The sequence below is a fragment of the Carcharodon carcharias genome, chromosome 11 (assembly GCF_017639515.1).
Source record: "Carcharodon carcharias isolate sCarCar2 chromosome 11, sCarCar2.pri, whole genome shotgun sequence".
NCBI classification, from domain to species: Eukaryota; Metazoa; Chordata; class Chondrichthyes; order Lamniformes; family Lamnidae; genus Carcharodon; species Carcharodon carcharias.
Genome location: NC_054477.1, coordinates 45,023,994 through 45,041,539, shown reverse-complemented (window position 1 = coordinate 45,041,539; position 17,546 = coordinate 45,023,994). Strand labels below are relative to the sequence as shown.

At 39.2% G+C, this 17,546-nt stretch overlaps 1 protein-coding gene across 1 annotated transcript in view; it reads right to left on the bottom strand.

Annotated features, from left to right (window-relative positions):
* The window catches only part of hsph1 (heat shock 105/110 protein 1), a 107,243-nt gene that overhangs the window by 69,816 nt on the left and 19,881 nt on the right, over window positions 1–17,546 (bottom strand). Inside the window, exons 3-6 of the mRNA XM_041199632.1 lie at window positions 16,860–16,997; window positions 16,018–16,140; window positions 1,190–1,289; window positions 973–1,106 (exon numbers count right to left, since the gene is read on the bottom strand). Coding sequence (XP_041055566.1) covers window positions 973–1,106; window positions 1,190–1,289; window positions 16,018–16,140; window positions 16,860–16,997 — 495 coding nt within the window. The remainder of the gene's footprint in view (window positions 1–972; window positions 1,107–1,189; window positions 1,290–16,017; window positions 16,141–16,859; window positions 16,998–17,546) is intronic.

The window sequence follows — 17,546 nt, the reverse complement described above, 5'->3', positions numbered from 1 at the left end:
AAGGCTGAGGAGGCTTAATAGGAGGTGTTTATAATTATGAAATAATTTGATGGAGAAGTCACTAAGGATATGCTTCCACTTGTGGGGAACATCAAAACTGGAGGCCATCAATATAAGATGATCTCCAAGAAATTAAATTGGGCATTCAGAAAAAAGCTCTTTAAACCTCAGTTTTTTGGAATACACAGTTAATATGTTTAAGGCCCGACCTCTAATTTTTTTTTTTTTGCGCAGCCACACATGCTAACTTGAAGGTAGCTTAAAGGGGCCAACTTGTGTGCAGCCTGTGTGGGAACTTTCAAGTTGTTGCACAATTTACAGGGAACATTGTTCTTTATGCAGAGAGTTGCAAGAATGCGCTACTGCAGGGGGTATTTGAAACAAATTGAATAGATCCATTTAAGAAGTAGCTACATAAGTATTTGAGGAAGATGGGAATTGAGGAATACGTTGATAGAGTTAGAAGCTGATAGGAAGAAGCTCGACTAAAGTATAAACACTGACATAGGCTGGTTGGACTGAATGGCCTCTTCCAATGCAGTATTTTCGACTGTGCATTGACTTAAATTTTGAATACCTCAACTATGTGAAAAACCAATAATCTTTATCTAGCTTACATTCAAATAACTTTGAAAAAAAACAGGAGGGCAAATTTTTATAAGCTTCATAAAAATTTATACTAAGAAGTTTTTAAAACAGAAATTGAAACAAATGATCAAGTAAAAGGTGGAATTGTTCATATCAACAAGGGTAAGATAACACTCAATGATCGAGAATGGACACCTATTCTTTTACTTGTAAAGGAATGTAAGTTGAGCTGTAAATAAACAAATTTTCTGAAGTAGCTTACTAAAAAGGTTGTCAAAAATTATTAGAAATTGGATAACTCTGCAAGTAAACTTGGGAATAACTTGTCATACCACAAAAATCTCTCAGCTAGATTTTCATAAGTGTACAATACAAAATAATTACCTTAAGATTTCCCTTACTGAAAGCACAGGCAGAAACTTGGAATGCTGAATGACCCATATCTGCAAATATCACAATTTTTGGCTTTTCTTCAAGGGCTGGTAGATCTGGCTTGTAGATTCCATAAGCTAGAGATGCTAACATTTTAAAAGACTTACCATTAGCACAATTTCTTCTTTAAAAAAAATAAACTTTACTTATTTGAATCTTTACAGCATACCTGCTGTGGTATCATTCATCAGTCTTAGACAATTCAAGCCAGCAATATAAGCAGCATTTAGCACGGAGCTCCGTTCAGCATTGGTGAAAAAAGAGGGTATCTACACAAAAAAAAAAAACAATTTTTACATGGTATACTTTAACTCTAGTTACTTTGCTGATTAAAACACCAATTTTTTTTAAGGCTCCCACTCTGGGTGCAATTGGCAATCTGATGGCAAATTGTGCCAGCTTTCAAAAGTGACATTTTTTGCAAACATTTCTGCTCAAACTCGTTTGCACGTTGATGAAACTTCCATAAACCAACGCAGTCAAGCAGATTAACTTTTTAAAAATAGATTTTGCATTTAAAGTCCTTGATGCAATTAAGAGTGATATCAGGTGCAGATTTGTTAACATTTTTATTAAGGGTGCCTAGTCCATCACCTGTGAGTAATCAAATTCCAAATAATTAATTTTATTTCACAATGATGTAGAAGAATGGGAAAATTTAAAACAGTATTCAGGATGGAGGAAAAATACATTTAATGTACAATAGTCAGCTTCTTAGTAAATCAATTAATTTTTTTTAGAAACCTGCTAGTGTCCTTGCACATAAAAAGCTTTATTTTAAAGTGTCTCCTTGAGTTAATGTTAATCAAAACTCAGGAATGGTGATGAATTCAAATTGTGAGCATGGCCAGTTCTGTGGATGAAGCTGTTTTCTAGCGCAATACTTTTAAAAATAGCACAAATGATTGCAGAAACCCAGCACAATGTGTATAGGGCACCTTTCTAACCCAACATATACAAAGACTATCAAGTGAAGAGTTATCATAATAATGGGGAATGAACCAGAGTAGATAAGAGAAGTACAAGTAATGTGACATCTAGGTAAAAGTGACTATAATACAATAAAGCTTCAAGATGGTGAAGAAAATAAAATAAATATCAGGTTAAATCAGGAGATAAGCTGATTTTGAGGGGCTGAGAATAAAATTTGGGAAAAATGGGAAAAATTTGGGAAAAATATTGGCAAACAATGGGAAAATTTAAAACAGTATTCAGAATGGAGGAAAAATACATTCTGTTGAACGTAAAGAACAAACTAAACACTGGTGAGACTCCGCAGATGAACAAAGACATGAAGGAAGAAATAAGGGTAAGGAAAGAGGCATAAATTAAGTACACTAACAGCTGAGGAATGCATAATAAAGGAGGACACAGATTAGAAGTAAAAAAACAATTACGAAGGCAAAGAGGAGCTGTGAAATTAAATTACCAGGAAACATAAAAACAAAATAGCAAAGATTTTACAGACACATCAATAAGAAAGGAAACCAGTTAGTTCAATAGTAGTGATGGGAAAAATAATGCAAGCCCTCCTCAAGGGGAGAATATTAGAACATCTAGAAGTGTATAGTCAGCATGGATTTCAAAAGGGAAACTTTTGCTTGACCAACCTTATTATTGATGCATTAAGAGAGAGAGTGGGCAATGGTAATGCAGTAGATGTAAATTTGTCTGGATTTTCAAGAGGCCTAGAATAAGTTGACCCATTATTGACTTTAGTCAGAAATGTGGAGGTGGGGACAAGTGATAGAAGGTAGCTAGAAATATTTTCTAAGGCAGACAGCAGAGAATGGGGATAAAGGGTAGTTACTCAGGAGTGATAGAAGGTAGGAAGTGATGTTCCACAAGGATCAATGCGGGAACACTGCTGTTCACATTTATATGAACGTTTGGACTTTGGAATCAAAAGCACAATTTTTAAATTTGCAGATGACACCAAATTGGCGGGTGAGGTGGAGGGGGAGGGAACACTGGGGGAATAGGCAATACTGAGGAGAACTGCAAAAAGTTACAGGACAAAGTGAATAAACATGCAAAATGGGCAAATAACTGGCAATTGAACACAGATAAATGTGAAATATTACATTTTAGTAAGAAGAATAGGAAGGTCATTTATTACTTGGAAGTTGCAAGTCTAGAGGGGTAGTGGAACAAAGGGATCTCAAGAGTACAAATACATCAAATCACTACAAGTTGCATCACAGAGCCATTAAAAAAAGCAAACCAAGTACTATATTTTATTTCTAGAGGGATAGAATTGAAAATTAGGGGGTTTTGCTAAACCTGTATCAAACCTTAGACAGACTACACAGAATAGTGTGCACAATTCTGGTTATTAAACTACAAAAAGGATAAAGGACACTGGAGAGGATGAATATAAGATTTACAAGGATGATACCAAGGATGAAAGGATTGACAGGCTGGATCTCTTTTCTCTTGGGGAAAAAAAAGAAAGCTGAGGCGTGATCTAATAGGGTACCTAATAGTATGAAAGATTTTGTTGGAGCGGATACAGAGAGAATGGCCTGAATTTTTGTGCAGATGGAGAGGCTCCTCGTAACAGCAAAAATGGCACCAGAGACTCATGTGTGGAAGACCTGCCCCCGAAACCAGCCCCCATCATTTTCAGGGCATGGGGCAGAGGGAAAATGGGGCCTGGTTGTGGTTTACACATCCGTGGTTCATGGAGGCACTGAAATGCAGTTGCCTTCAGTCAGATCTGATTTTTGGTTGTCAGACGTCCAAAACATGACATGCGCAGGTTTGATCTGGTAGGAGAAAGCCTAAACTTACCAGACTTCTTTGGATGGGTATGATATCCTTTTAGATAGGTTGATGGACACCTTTGGAGAGGTATCCTTTCTAATTGTTAAAAGTAAACATGCATATGTGTAAAAAGTGCATAAACTCATTGGGACTGTTAAAGGGAGCTATCAAGCTGTCAAGGCATTTACATCTCCTGTTCTTCAAATAACTGAAAAAACAGTCTGCAGTGTTGAAAAAAGTGCTTACCATTGACATAAACCCGAGTGTTACCATTACAGGAATAAAGTGCTGTATGACTGATTTCACACCCTATCATTATCACAGTGGGGTACCTGTCAGATCACAGATTGATTCACAGCTCCAAGTGCTCAGAAGTTAAATGTAGTGACTGGTTTTTTCTTAAATCAATAAATTAAAATAAAATTAGTGACTTCACCGAAGGATTTTATTTAATCTCAGCATGAATCCTAACATCTGTTTATTGTGGATACTGGGTGAGTTGGCATGGAGGGTGTAAGGGAAAAGGGTTGACACGAGTTGGCATTAAATTAGCAAAGGAGCTATAAAGGGTATTGGGGTGGGTAGAGGGGCAGAAGTTTACATGGAGGGTATAATAAGTCATGTGGTGGGTAGGGGGCATGGAGTATGTAAAAGGTGAGGAGGTAGAAGAGGTAAGGACTGCAGAGCTGTTTTTTCCCCTCTGCCAGAGTGCTGGAGAACCGAAGTGGGCCTTTTCACCCAGTCCGGCTCTGCACCTTGTGGCCCCCAAACTGTTTCTGGGAGGTGGCAGGCCCAACTCCTAATTCACCTCACCCACACTGCCCAAATTAAATTCCGACTATTTGGGGCACTTTTTCCCTAGGTTGGGTTTGCGGAGCTAGGAATTGTCCCAATTCTGTCCCTGCCCTAAATTTTCGCTCCCAGGTCAATGTTTCCTCTAGTAGAGAAGAGCAGCCACCAGGAAATCCAATAAGGAGTTCAGAAGAAACTTTGTCACCTGAAGAGCGGAAGCAACTTAGTTATCTGAAGAGTAGAACTCGTTATCACAGGGAGTGGTTGAAGTGAGTATTATAGATGTATTTGAGGGGGAGTTAGGCAAGTATAAGTCAGAAGGCAATTAGAAAGTTATGATTTGGATGAGGAAAGATAGGAGAAGGTTCAAGCGGAGCATAAACACTGGTATGGATTGGTTGGGCCAATAGCCTGTGCTGTATAGTCTATGTAATCCTCTGTAATTTGAGTTGGACATACATTGCGTTTGAAATTTATCAAGCTTTTGTGCTGAAAACCCAGCTCAACCTAACAGAAATTCAAGAAATGGAGCTCTTTTATTATGAAACATACTTCAGCAGGAACCCAAGATTCAGGTCCTTAACAAGCATCATGTCAGCAGTACACTCCTTATAAATTCTTAAATAGTTAAGAAAGAGATTAAACTTCCAAACTTTTGATTTGTAGTGTAGTTAGGCTGAAAAATCACAATCTATAACAGGCAGAGAAAAAGACACCAGCACAACTTAACTTATTGCTTTGTGTGGCTCATCTTATAGTACAAATACCACATTAGCTATGTCAAACTGTTCACACAACTATTTTGAAAAATGGATCTTTCATAATTGTACAAGTTTTTTCTTAAGTCATTCTTGGAATGACAGCAAGGCCATATTTATTGCCCGGAGAAGTTTTAGTCAGCTTTCTTGAACCAATGAGTGGTTTGATACAACTAACTTGTTTGCTAGATTACTTCAAATGATATTCAAGAATCAACCAAATGTGTGTGGAACTGTAGACATATAGGCCAGTTCACTTTAGCCAACTCAGTCTTCATTCCCTTTTAATTGTCTTTAAGTTTGAAGCATTGGTCTTAGACCCACTCTTCTCTACCTCAAACTGAATGCGAAATTCAATCATGTTATGATCACTGCTACCTAAGGACACCATTACTGTGAAGTCATGAGTTAATCCTGCCTCGCTGCACATTACCAGATTTAGAATAGCCTGCTCTCCGTTTAGAGTGCTGTTCTAAGAAACTGCCCGGAAAACATCTTCCATGAACTCATCTTCCATGCTACCTTTGCCAATCTGATTTGCTCTCATCTGCATGTAGACTAAAATCATCCATGATTATCACCATATCTTTCTCACAAGCCCCCATTATTTCTTTCTGTAAACCCTGTCCCACACAGTGTAGTTACTGTTACAGGGTCTATAAACTATTCCTATAAGTGACTTCCTACCTTTACTGTTTCTTATTTTTACCCAAACCGATTCTATATCTTGATCTTTAGAACTAAGGTCATCCCTCATCATTGTATTAATGTCATTCTTAATTAACAATCCCTTTATCCCAGAAATCAAACAAGTGAACCCTCTTTGAACTGCCTCCAATGCAAATATATCCCCTCCCCCCCCTTAAATGAGGAGACCAAAATTGTACACAACTCTCACCAATGCCCTGTACAGTTGTAGCAGCACATCCCTAGTATTAAATTCCATATTCCTTTTGCAATATACACCAACATTTCACCTGCCTTCCTACTTGCTGTACCTGCATTTTGAGATTCATGTATGAGGACACCTAGATCCCTCTGTACCACAGCATTCTGTAGTTTTTCCATTTAAATACTACTTTGCTTTCCTATTTTCCCCAAAAGTGGATAACCACACATTTTCCCACAATGTACTCCATTGGCCAAATTGTTGCCCACTCACTTAACCCATAATCTTTATCCCTTTGCAGACTATGCCCTCTTCAAAACTTGCTTTCCTAACTACTTTCACATCGTCAGCAAATTTGGCTACAATACACTCAAGTCCCTTCATCCAAGTCACTCAGAAAGATTGTAAATATTGGAAGCTCCAGCAGTGATGATCCCTGCGGCATCCCACTTGTTACAGTTTGCCAATCTGAAAGGACTCATTTATCCCTACTGTTTCCTGTTAGTTAGCCGGTGCTCTATCCACGCTAATATCTTGGCCCCAACACTGTGAGCTCTTGTATTTTTCAGTAACCTTTTATGTGGCACCTCAGCAAATACCTTTTGGGAATCCAAATGAACTATATCTACTGGTTCCCCATTACATTCTCAAAGAACTCTAATAAATATGTCAAAATGATTTCCATTTCCATAAACCATGTTGACTCTACTGGATTTTATTTTGATTTTCTAAATGCTCAGTTACTACTTCGTTAACAATGGATTCTAGCATTTTTCCCATAATTGATGTTAGACTAACTGGCCTCTAGTTTCTTGCTTTTACATTTGTGGCTTTCCAAATCACTGGAACCTTTCCAGAATCTAGAAAATTTTGGAAGATTCTAATCAATGCATTCACTGTCTCTGCAGCTGCTTCTTTAAGACCATAGCATGCAGGCCATTAGCTCCAGGAGACTTGTCAGCCTTAATTCCCATTAGTTTTTCTAGTACATAACATAAGAAATAGGAGCAGGAGTGGGCAATTCAGCCCCTTGAGCCTGCTCTACTATTCATTATGATCACAGCTGATCTCACTTCAGCTTCAGCTCCAATTTCCCACTTTCTCCCCTTAACCTTTCAACCCATTACTAATTAAAAATCTGTCTATATCCTCCTTAAATTTATTCAGCGTCCCGGCATCCACTGCACTGAGGTAGTGAATTCCACAGATTCACGACGCTTTGAGAAAAGGAATTCTTCCTCATCCGATTTAAATCTACCACCGCTTAGCCTAAAACTATGGCCTCTCGTTCTAGAACGCCCCAGAAGGGGAAACACCCGCTCCACGTCTACTTTGTCTATCCCCTTTAGCATCTTATATACCTCAATTAGATCTCCTCTCATCCTTCTAAACTCTGGCTAGTATAGGCCTAAACTGCTCAATCTCCCCTCATAAGACCAGCCCCGCATCTCTGGAATCAATCTAATGAACCTCCTCCAGTGCAATTACATCCTTCCTCAAGTAAGGGGACCAAAACTGTGCACAGGACTCCAGGTGCGGTCTCACCAATGCCTTGGACAGTTGCAACAACACTTTCCTATTTTTATACTCTATTCCTTTAGTAGTAAATGCCAAAATTCCATTTGCCTTCCTTATTACCTGCTGTACATGCATACTAGCTTTCAGCGATTCATGCACGAGGACACCCACAACCCTCTGCACTGAAGCATTCTGAAGTTTCTCTCTATTTAAATACTAAGTTGCCTTTTAATTCTTCTAACCAAAATGGATAACCTCACACTTATCCACGTTAAACTCCATCTGCCAAATTTTGGCCCATTCACTTAACCTGTCCATATCCATTTGTAAATTTCTCATTTCTTCATTGCAACTTACATTCCCACCTATTTTGGTGTCATCTGCAAATTTAGCTATAGTAGCTTCTATCCCTGAATCCAAGTCATTAATATAGATTGTAAATAGTTGGGATCCCAAGGGCCAAACACTGTGGCACCCCACTGGTTACAACTTGCCGTCCAGAAAAAGACCCATTTATCCCGACTCTCTGCTTTCTGTTGGTTAGCCAATCCTCTATCCAAGCTAATATATTACCCCTAACTCCATGTGATCTTACCTTGTGTATTAATCTTTTGTGCGGCACCTTATCAAAGGCCTTCTGGAAGTCCAGATATACTACATCTACAGGATCCCAATTATCCACTTAGCTTGTCACATTTTCAAAGAACACTAGCAAATTAGTCAAACATGATTTACTCTTCATAAAACCATGCCAACTCTGATGGATTGCATTTTGACTTTCCAAATACCCCATTATTACTTCCTTAATAATGGATTCCAACAATTTCCCAACGACAAGGCATTAAACTAACTGGTCTATAGTTTCTGCCTCCCCACCACCCCCCCACCCTTTTTGAATAAGGGCATTACGTTAGCATTTTTCTAATCCACTGGAACCTTTCCAGAACCCAGGGAATTTTGGAATGTTATAGCCAATGCACCCATTATCTCCACTGCCACTTCCTTTAAGACCCTGGAATGTAGGCCATCAGGTCCTAGGGACTTGTCACACATTAATCCTGATAGTTTGCTCATTACTTTTTCTCCAGTGATGGTGATTGTTCTAAGTTCCTCCTTCTCTATATCCTCTGCACTACCTGTTACTATTGAGGTGGTACTAGCGTTAACTCATTAGTTTTATTCCGAATGTTACGTGCATTCAGATACAAAGCCTTTAAGTTTGCCCTATTGTCAATTTTCCCTGATTCTTTGGTGCAATATGGCGTTCACACACTGTCCCTTCCTTTCACTTTTTGATAGCAATCAGCCTCGTCACTAACCTGCATTCTTACCCTCTCCTTAAACTTTGATTTTTTATATTTCCATGCAACTGAACCCCACCCCCCCCTCCCACTATTTAGTTTAAGCCCTATCTACTACCCTAGTTATGCGATTCGCCAGGACACTGGTCCCAGTACTTTTCCTCTACTGATACAGAATGTTTTAAGTTCCTCCCTCCCTTTAGCCCTTTAATTTTCTCCTATTCTTGGAATATCTTTGTCTTTCACTATGCTTGTTCAAGTCTCTGGCATTCCCTGGTTTCCCATTATTAATTCTTCAGTATCATCCTCTAAGAGACCAACATTTACTTGTATCTCTTACTGTCTGTATTTATATTTCTTGCTAGTTTACTCATATTCTAACTTCTCCTATTTTTAAAAAAATTGTTTGTTGGATTTTTTAATTTTTCTAATTCTTTGGTCTACTGCTAACCCTCACAGTATTGTGCATCTTTTCTTCCAATTCTATCCCATCCTCAATTTTCTTAGTTAGCCATGGATGATACATTCTTCTCGTAGAGACTTTCAAAGATATTCCATCAAAAAAAAGTGTGAAGCATCTCCTTAAAGGTCTGTCTTTACTTCTCTATGTCTTACCTTTTAACCTATTTTCCTAGCCCAACATATTTTCCTAGTCCAATTTAGCCAAATCTGTCTTCATTCTCTTCGAATTGCCTTTATGTTTATGACACTAGTTCAGACTCAAGTTTCTCACCCTCAATCTGTATGTGAAATTCCATCAGGTTATGATCACTCTTCCCTTGAACATCCTTTTCTATGAAATCATTAATTAGTCCTGTCTCATTACACATTACCAGGGCACAATCTTCAGCTTGGCGAGCTGGGGCGGGGCCCACTCGCTGAGGCGCAAAAAGATGCGGAGCGACAGCAGGCGTACAGCCTGACATCACTGCGCGTCATTTAAGTTTTCAGTTCAGTGGATGCGCAGCCGACTCTATTGCGCACCCGTTGAACTGTCAAAGGCCTATTAAGGCCATTTAACTAACAACTAAAATAATTAACGAAGCTGCCCATCCAACCTTAAAGCTGGCGGGCAGGCGAAGAGCCCAGGCGGCCTTCACATTTTTCATGGAACCTCATCCACAGGCAGGATGAGGTTTCATGAATGATTTAAAATTTTCTCAAAAATTTTTATTGAAATTAATGCACGGCCCAGCTCAAGTGACAGTTGCACATGAGGGGACATGTCATAAAAATTTTTTCAACACTGGTGAAACTTAAAACTAAATCTTCGAGGCACCTCTGTGCCTCAGGGATTTCTGCGCTCTTTTATGCCCATGTGACACACACAGTGCTTCTGGGTGCATGCCACACTGGGCGGGCCTTAATTGGGCTACCCACATAAAACGGAGGCGCAGACCCGGTCGGGGGCGCCGATCAGGTCTGCTCCGACCCCCGCACAACCCCCCCCACCGACGGGAGGAAAATTCTAGCCCGGGTCTAAAATTGCATGTTCCTTTGCAGGTTCCAGAAAGTATTGTTCTAAAAGTTGTCCTGAATATGCTATGAACTCATCCTCAAATTGCTACTTTTGCTAGTTTGTTTTGTACAATCTATATGAAGCTTAAAATCGCCTACAATTATTGCAGTTCCTTTCTTACAAGCCCCCATTATTTATTGATTCAATATCTGTCCTACAGTGTAGCTACTGTTAAGGGGCCTAAAAATTACTCCACCAGTGACGTATTTCCCTTGTCATTTCTCATCACCACCCAAACTGATTCTACGGGTGGAACTTAATTCAGCCTTTTGCAGTGGGGAAACATGGCGGCTGGACCCTCTTATCGCAGTTATGCACCAGCCTCCCAGGAGCAGAAAGGGGCCCATGCATGAAACATGCCCGCTCACGGGATATCAATAAGGCTCATTAATGAGCCAATTGACACCAATTATCTCTGAGCCCACCTAAATTAATTAGTGGCTCAGGGGTTAAATGGGAGTTACATGATTTCCCCATGCTTCCTGAAAATGAAACTCCTGCCCTTGACTCTGATCCCACCTCCCACATCCACAACCCATATCCTGCCCTCTCTTGCCCGATTTGAGTGATCCAATGACAATCAAGTCCCTCAGCACTACCAGTAGCAGCCACTGTTCCCAGTGGCGCTGCTCGCAATGGAGATGCAGGCCTCTAATTGACCAGCAGCTTCCAGGGGGCGGATTTCTGCTGCCAGGATCCTAAATTGCAGGGTTAGCCCACGCTGGCCAGTTAATTGCCCAAGAGGCACTTAATTTTAGTTGGGTCTTCCCCGCAATGATGCACGTTTCCTACCAGATGGGTGGGATCTGCATCAGGGATATTAAATTCTGCCCAACATCTTGAGTTTCCAAGCCAAGGTCATTTTTCAAACCTGTACAAATCTCCTCCTCCTTTACCTTTCTTCCTATCTATCATAAAGGTCAAATATTCTTGAACCTGCAGTTCCCAGCCTTGGTCAATTTGCAACCACAGGCTCCACTCATTCCCTCACCAACACCCCACACCTCATGACTCCTCATACCCTCCATGCTAACTTAATAGCCACTCAACCAGTATTAACCATGGACAGATCTCAGGAGCAACATGGAGACAAAATAAAATAAAGTTCTAAAAATATAATATAACTCTCGGTATACAGACTTTCATAATGAGAAAAGCTCCCATTCATGAAAGTATCAAAGATTCTTAACCTCAATTGGTTAATCTCTTTTTACAAACAAACTTATGTTCATACCCCATATCCTTTAATTGCTAAATTTTCACGCTGTAGGTAAGACTTTCACGGTCGTTAAAAATGGCAGACGGGACACAGACACAGAAGTCCATTTCTCTCAGATCCCCATTTTTGCTCATAGTTGGAAGAGCGAGGGGGGTGATTCACAAAGAGGGAAACGCGAACACAGTACTAAACTAAAATAGCCTGCTGAGTTATGAAGACCCTATTTTGGCAGATAAGAGCCTTGGATGACAGTGTGGGAGTCACAGGTTTATGGAGTTGATGTAAAATGCTCTTGAAGGGCAGATAAAAGTAATTTCTGAAGTTTCTTAAAATTCCCTGCTTTTTAAACTGTAAAATATTGGCTGCAGCTGTCAGTAATTGTTTCAAAAAACATCTTTTCGACTGTTTTTATTTACAGACCAGCTGGTGTAGCATCTGTTCCAGCAGTTTCAACAGAATTCTCGGTTTACATTTCCCTAAAGGCTATTATGAATGCTTGGCTGGGTTCAAAAGTTTAAATTAAATTGGTAGGGGTTCCCAAATTCACATTTAATCGACAGATTAAAGAGGCAATTAAAGGATATGGGGGATGAACAGAAGTTTGCTTGTAAAAAGAGATTAACCAATTGAGGTTAAAAATCTTGATTCTTTCATGAATGGGAGCTTTTCTCATTATGAAAGTCTGTATACCGAGAGTTATAGTATATTTTTAGAACTTTATTTTATTTTGTCTCCATCTTGCTCCGGAGATCTGTCCATGATTAATACTGGTTGAGTGGCTATTAAGTTGGCATGACGGGTATGAGGAACCATGAGGTGTGGGGTGTTGGTGAGGGGATGAGTGGCGTGTGAGGGGTGAGCACCAGAGAGCCTAAAATCTTATTTAAAAACCAAGAACAAATTCCACACAGAACCGAGGCAGGCCCTCTAACCAGCTTGCCTTAGCATTTAATCACCTGTGACTCTACTTCTGCAGCACCTGCCCTCCTTGGAATGAAAATCTCACAATTCAGGGCACTTTTTAAACCAAGATGGATCTGGTTAGTCGTGACATTTCCTGCCTTGAACTACCCACCTCAGTAGCCAAAGTCCAGCCCCATGTCTTGGTAATGGCCTTCATAATGCAAATACCAATAAATGTATCAATTCATCCATCTTGTTACAAATGCTGCATGACAGCCTTTAATTCCGTCTGTCTTTATCACTTATCCCTACTCTGAGTCTATTTGCCATGCACTCTTAGATTTCTACACTGTCCCTTCAAGTCATGGCTGGTTATCATTATCCATATCACAGCCCTGCACTATTGCCTTGTCTGCCTGGAAGTCTAAATAATCATCTATTGAAACATCCCTGTCCACCTCTTCAAAAAAAATGCCAGGCATGATCTACCCTTTACAAATCCATTCAGTCTCTCTGATCAGCAGAAAATTTCATCCACCCTATCCTCAATTATAGGTGCTAGCAAATTCCTGTCAACAGATGTTGAGCTAAATAGTGTCATGAAAGTATAATACTTTTACAATAAAACAATATTGTGAAAATTAAGTTAATAGAGAGGTTTGGATTAGTTTCTCTGTGTGAGGTTGCATGTGTGGAGGGGTTCTAATTGAATTGCAGACAGCTAGTCTGAAACTTTTGAGTTATCAAAAGAGAAGCTAGGTTCGAAATGCTAAATAAGTAAACATGGCTGACGTTTTAGAATGTGAAGTATGAAGAACATTTGCATTTTTAAATAAACCAGAGTAGTGAACTTCAAAGAAATGGTAAGGTGTTACACCTAGCCTTAAGAGGCTAAGCCAAATAGTGTGTTTATTTTTCTCAACGATTTTGATAATGAGTGCTAAGAATGATTTATGATGTAAAAACTAAAGTTGCAAAGACATATTGGGACAATGGAATTTACATTAAAAGGGAGAAACCTGTATAAAGGAGATGAGGTTATGTGTAAGGAGAAGGAATTCTAAGATCTAACAAGTGTGAAAAGCCTCTAGCCTCCAAGTATCAAGTTGCTGTCTCCAGGAAACGAAGCTAAGGAAACTCACTGAATATCGCTGTCCAGGGTACTGTGTGATTTGCCTGGGTCTGTTGAAATTTATTTGTTTTTACTATTGCCTTAACAAAGTTGTAACTGGGAGTCAGAGTCAGATTAATAGGGGAGCTAGGAGAAATCATAGTAGTAATTTTTAGACCTATGTATGTGCTTAAAATCATTTATTTTATTAATAAATGTTTAATTTAGTTTTGTAAATAACCTCTAAGACTTATTACTGTCAGGAAGAGATATTAATGTATATAATGTTATTGGAAATTATTTTTTTTTTAAAAAGAGGTTTAGTCTGTGTGTGTTGATTGGATTAAAGCCTGCTCGTCTGGGTGCTTTGATGTATAGTAGTTTTGAGATGTAAACAGAGGTAGAGGGTATATTTGCATTTTTTTGAATAGAACATTCATGAGTGGGGCTGAAATCTTGCACCTAGCTAGGAGACATCAAGCAATGTTTATATTACTAATAAAATTGGTACTATGAAAGGGGTTCAAAGGACCTGGTGAGACAATGACAATTTACATTCAAAGGGAAAGGCTGTGTGTAACAGAAAGGAGTTGTGTGTGTGCAGGTCAGAGGCAAGTAAGATCTAAGCCTGTAAGCCTACAACTGTCTGCAAAGGAACCAAATTGAAAGGAACCTCATTTTGAATTTGTAGAGTGAAAACGCTTTGCCTGGTGTCTGTTTAAGTCTATTGGTTATTGTTATCATAGTGGAGATTAATTTAGGAATTTTTAAAAAAGTTATGATAGTAATTTGTAGCCATGTGTTTGTGTTTAATTTGTTCTAAAACAATAAATGTTTCCTTTAGTTTGATATAAAAACCTCTCAATAACAGGTGGCCTTATTCCTGAATTTAGAGCTGCAACTCAAAACATAATTGAAAATATAGGTTATGACAGTTGTTTAAAGTTTCCCTCTGGAATTTTAAATAATTCAGCCTTTACAAACTGCTGTGTCATAACACTACTGAATTCAAGGCACGTAATTGTGGCAGCTGTTTCAGGTTCCCCTCAGATTTCAGCAGCTCAGCTTTTACCACCTGCTGTGCCATAACAATAGTCAATTTCCTCTGTCACCTTTCTTCATGACCAGTGATATGTGTAATTTTCCAATCCAAAGGAATGAATCCTAAATCGAGAGAACATTGGAAGATTATTTAAAAACATAAAAAGGACACCTACAGCACTTCCTATAAAGCCTTAAGATGGAAACCATCTAGTCCTGGGGGTTTGTCACTTAGTGCCATTATTTTCTTCATTATTGTTACTTTGTAGATGTTAATTTTGGAGAATCCCTGCTCCAATTCAATAAGTTTCCTTGAGATGTCTGGCACGCTGCATGTACAATCCCGTACAATTAAGATCAGTGCTCTTAAAATGTCATCAGTAAATAGGTTCCAAATACAGTAGGACAAGAGCAACTTGATGGCTGAAGCAGCACTAAAATTGTTAATACAATGGGGGTGGTCCAGGACAATTAGGAAAAATCCCAGCAGACAGGTATGCTGACACGTTTCTGACTTCTCCTGCTTTTCCAAGGGGTGGGAAGAATGCATAGATGCAAACAAGCACATTAGAGGTAGAAAGCCAATTATGGAGGCCATTATTAGCAGGCATTTTTGGAAGGCTGTGGAATTTTGCCAGCAGTTCACAAAAACCCCACTGTGTCTGCAGCTCATCTAGTCACAGGAGGATGGAGCAGAACAGGAGGTTGGAGCACCATGAGATTCATAAGCAGTGGTCACTTTAAAAGGACAAAAAATTGGTAATCCTCAGGACACTACAGACAAATATTATCAATTATGTACTTGTCACCTGCATACAGATCTACTGTACAGAGCTGGGCATGAGAAATTGGCTGTCGGTTCTATCAGCAGTATGGAGAGTCCATCTTATGCTGCCCTCGTTTTCACTCATTTCAGTAGCATAGATTACTCAGTGAGTCTGCCAGCCTGCCTTCACTTTAGGCATTCTGATTGACCATTCCCTATCCTCAGCCACCCACATCTCCCTTTAGTTGCAGTCCCAGAGCTGGTTTCTTCATTGGCCTCCTTTGGGAAGATTGCAACCAACGTCCCATGACACACAACATCTGCGTTTGTGACCCGGAAATCTGTCAGATGTCTGCCTCGCAAGAAAATTTGATCCAATGAGCTTGTTATAACTTTCAGTGCCTACGTACTTACAGAAATCACACAGTCACATACAGGTTTCCTCAGACTGCTCTCTGCCGTTTCCTTTAGTTTGGTCAGCAGCATGGCCGTGATTTGCTCCACACTGAAATGTTGCTCTGTATCCATATACATTACCTGAAAAAAAATTATATAAAGATGAGTTGGTTTAAAAATGCAAATACCTGTATTTGCAAGGGCCACTTTCTGATTACAGATCATCTACATTTTATAATTTGGAGGTAACAATTTCCTGAAACAATGGATAATGTGCATATTTCCATCGCCCTTCTAATCTTTTTCAACCTAATCTATTGTCTTGCAATTTTTTTTTGTGAATATTCAATGAGCAGGTGCCAGCTCTCAGGAGACGAGATTGCACTTTCCCTTCTCCTTGGAAATACTTTGCACTCACCCAATCCAAGCTAATGTCTTACCCAGCTAACTACTGACGTAATAGCCTAGAAAAATGATCATGACCGCTGGATGTTAGAGGCTTTAAATTTGATGAATAATGGCTCGAGCCCATTAACCTAAATCCAGGAATACAGGTTGGTTCAGATCAAGTCAAGTAAGAAATGGATGTTATGTGCATTTCACTTGCCTAATGCCCAAGTTAGGACAGTGTGATAAAAAAAAATGTTTTTGAACTCAAACAATAATTAAATAAGATTGTCAAGCACAAGTGCCAAGGTATATAAAACTTTTCTTGGAGGGAAATCAATATTTTCCTTGCAATGCCTGTTCTTATTAACTATAAAGCTAAAACAAAATACATTTTAGAAACACTGTTACTCAGCTCTTATTTATAGAAGTCAAAAATATGCTTGCTGACAAGAAAATTCAAATGGACTTACCCTCATGCCAACTCCAGTTTTCATAGGAACAAGATCATAAGCTAGTTTAGCCTTCTGATTTTGAATAAAAGGATCATTAAATGCTCGGCCATGAAATCTTTTGAAGTTTATTATGGTGTTCTTAGCATTTGTGATCAGCTGAAAAGTAAACAGAAACTGAATCCCAACAAGTTACCAGATAACATTTTTATGTTAATTTACTGACTTACAAGCCTTAAATTTTAAACTAACATTTACAGAAACAGAAAGAATTCAGTTTGTTTCCAATATGGCGGAAATGAAAACTAAGTAATCTCTGCTTGTAGCCAAGACGAATAAGTAGTAAATAAATTTATATTATGAAGCAATAACTTGCAATGGCTTCTCTTCCTGCTGCCACACCATTGCCTCAGGTGTCCCAAGGATCTATCCTTGGCATCCTCCCATATCTCATCTACACGCTGCTCCTCAGTGGCATCATCTGAAAACACAGCATTAGGTTTCACATGCACAGTGACAACACCCAGTTCTACCCCACCACCCTCTCTCTCAGCTCCTCCACTGTTGCTAAACTAATCAGACTGCTTATTCAACATCCAGTACTGGATAAGCAGTATTTTCTTGCAATAAATATTCCAAGGATTGATATTCCAAAGATTGATATTTTGTGTCCCTGCTCCAAACTTCATCCCCAAGCTACTGACTCCA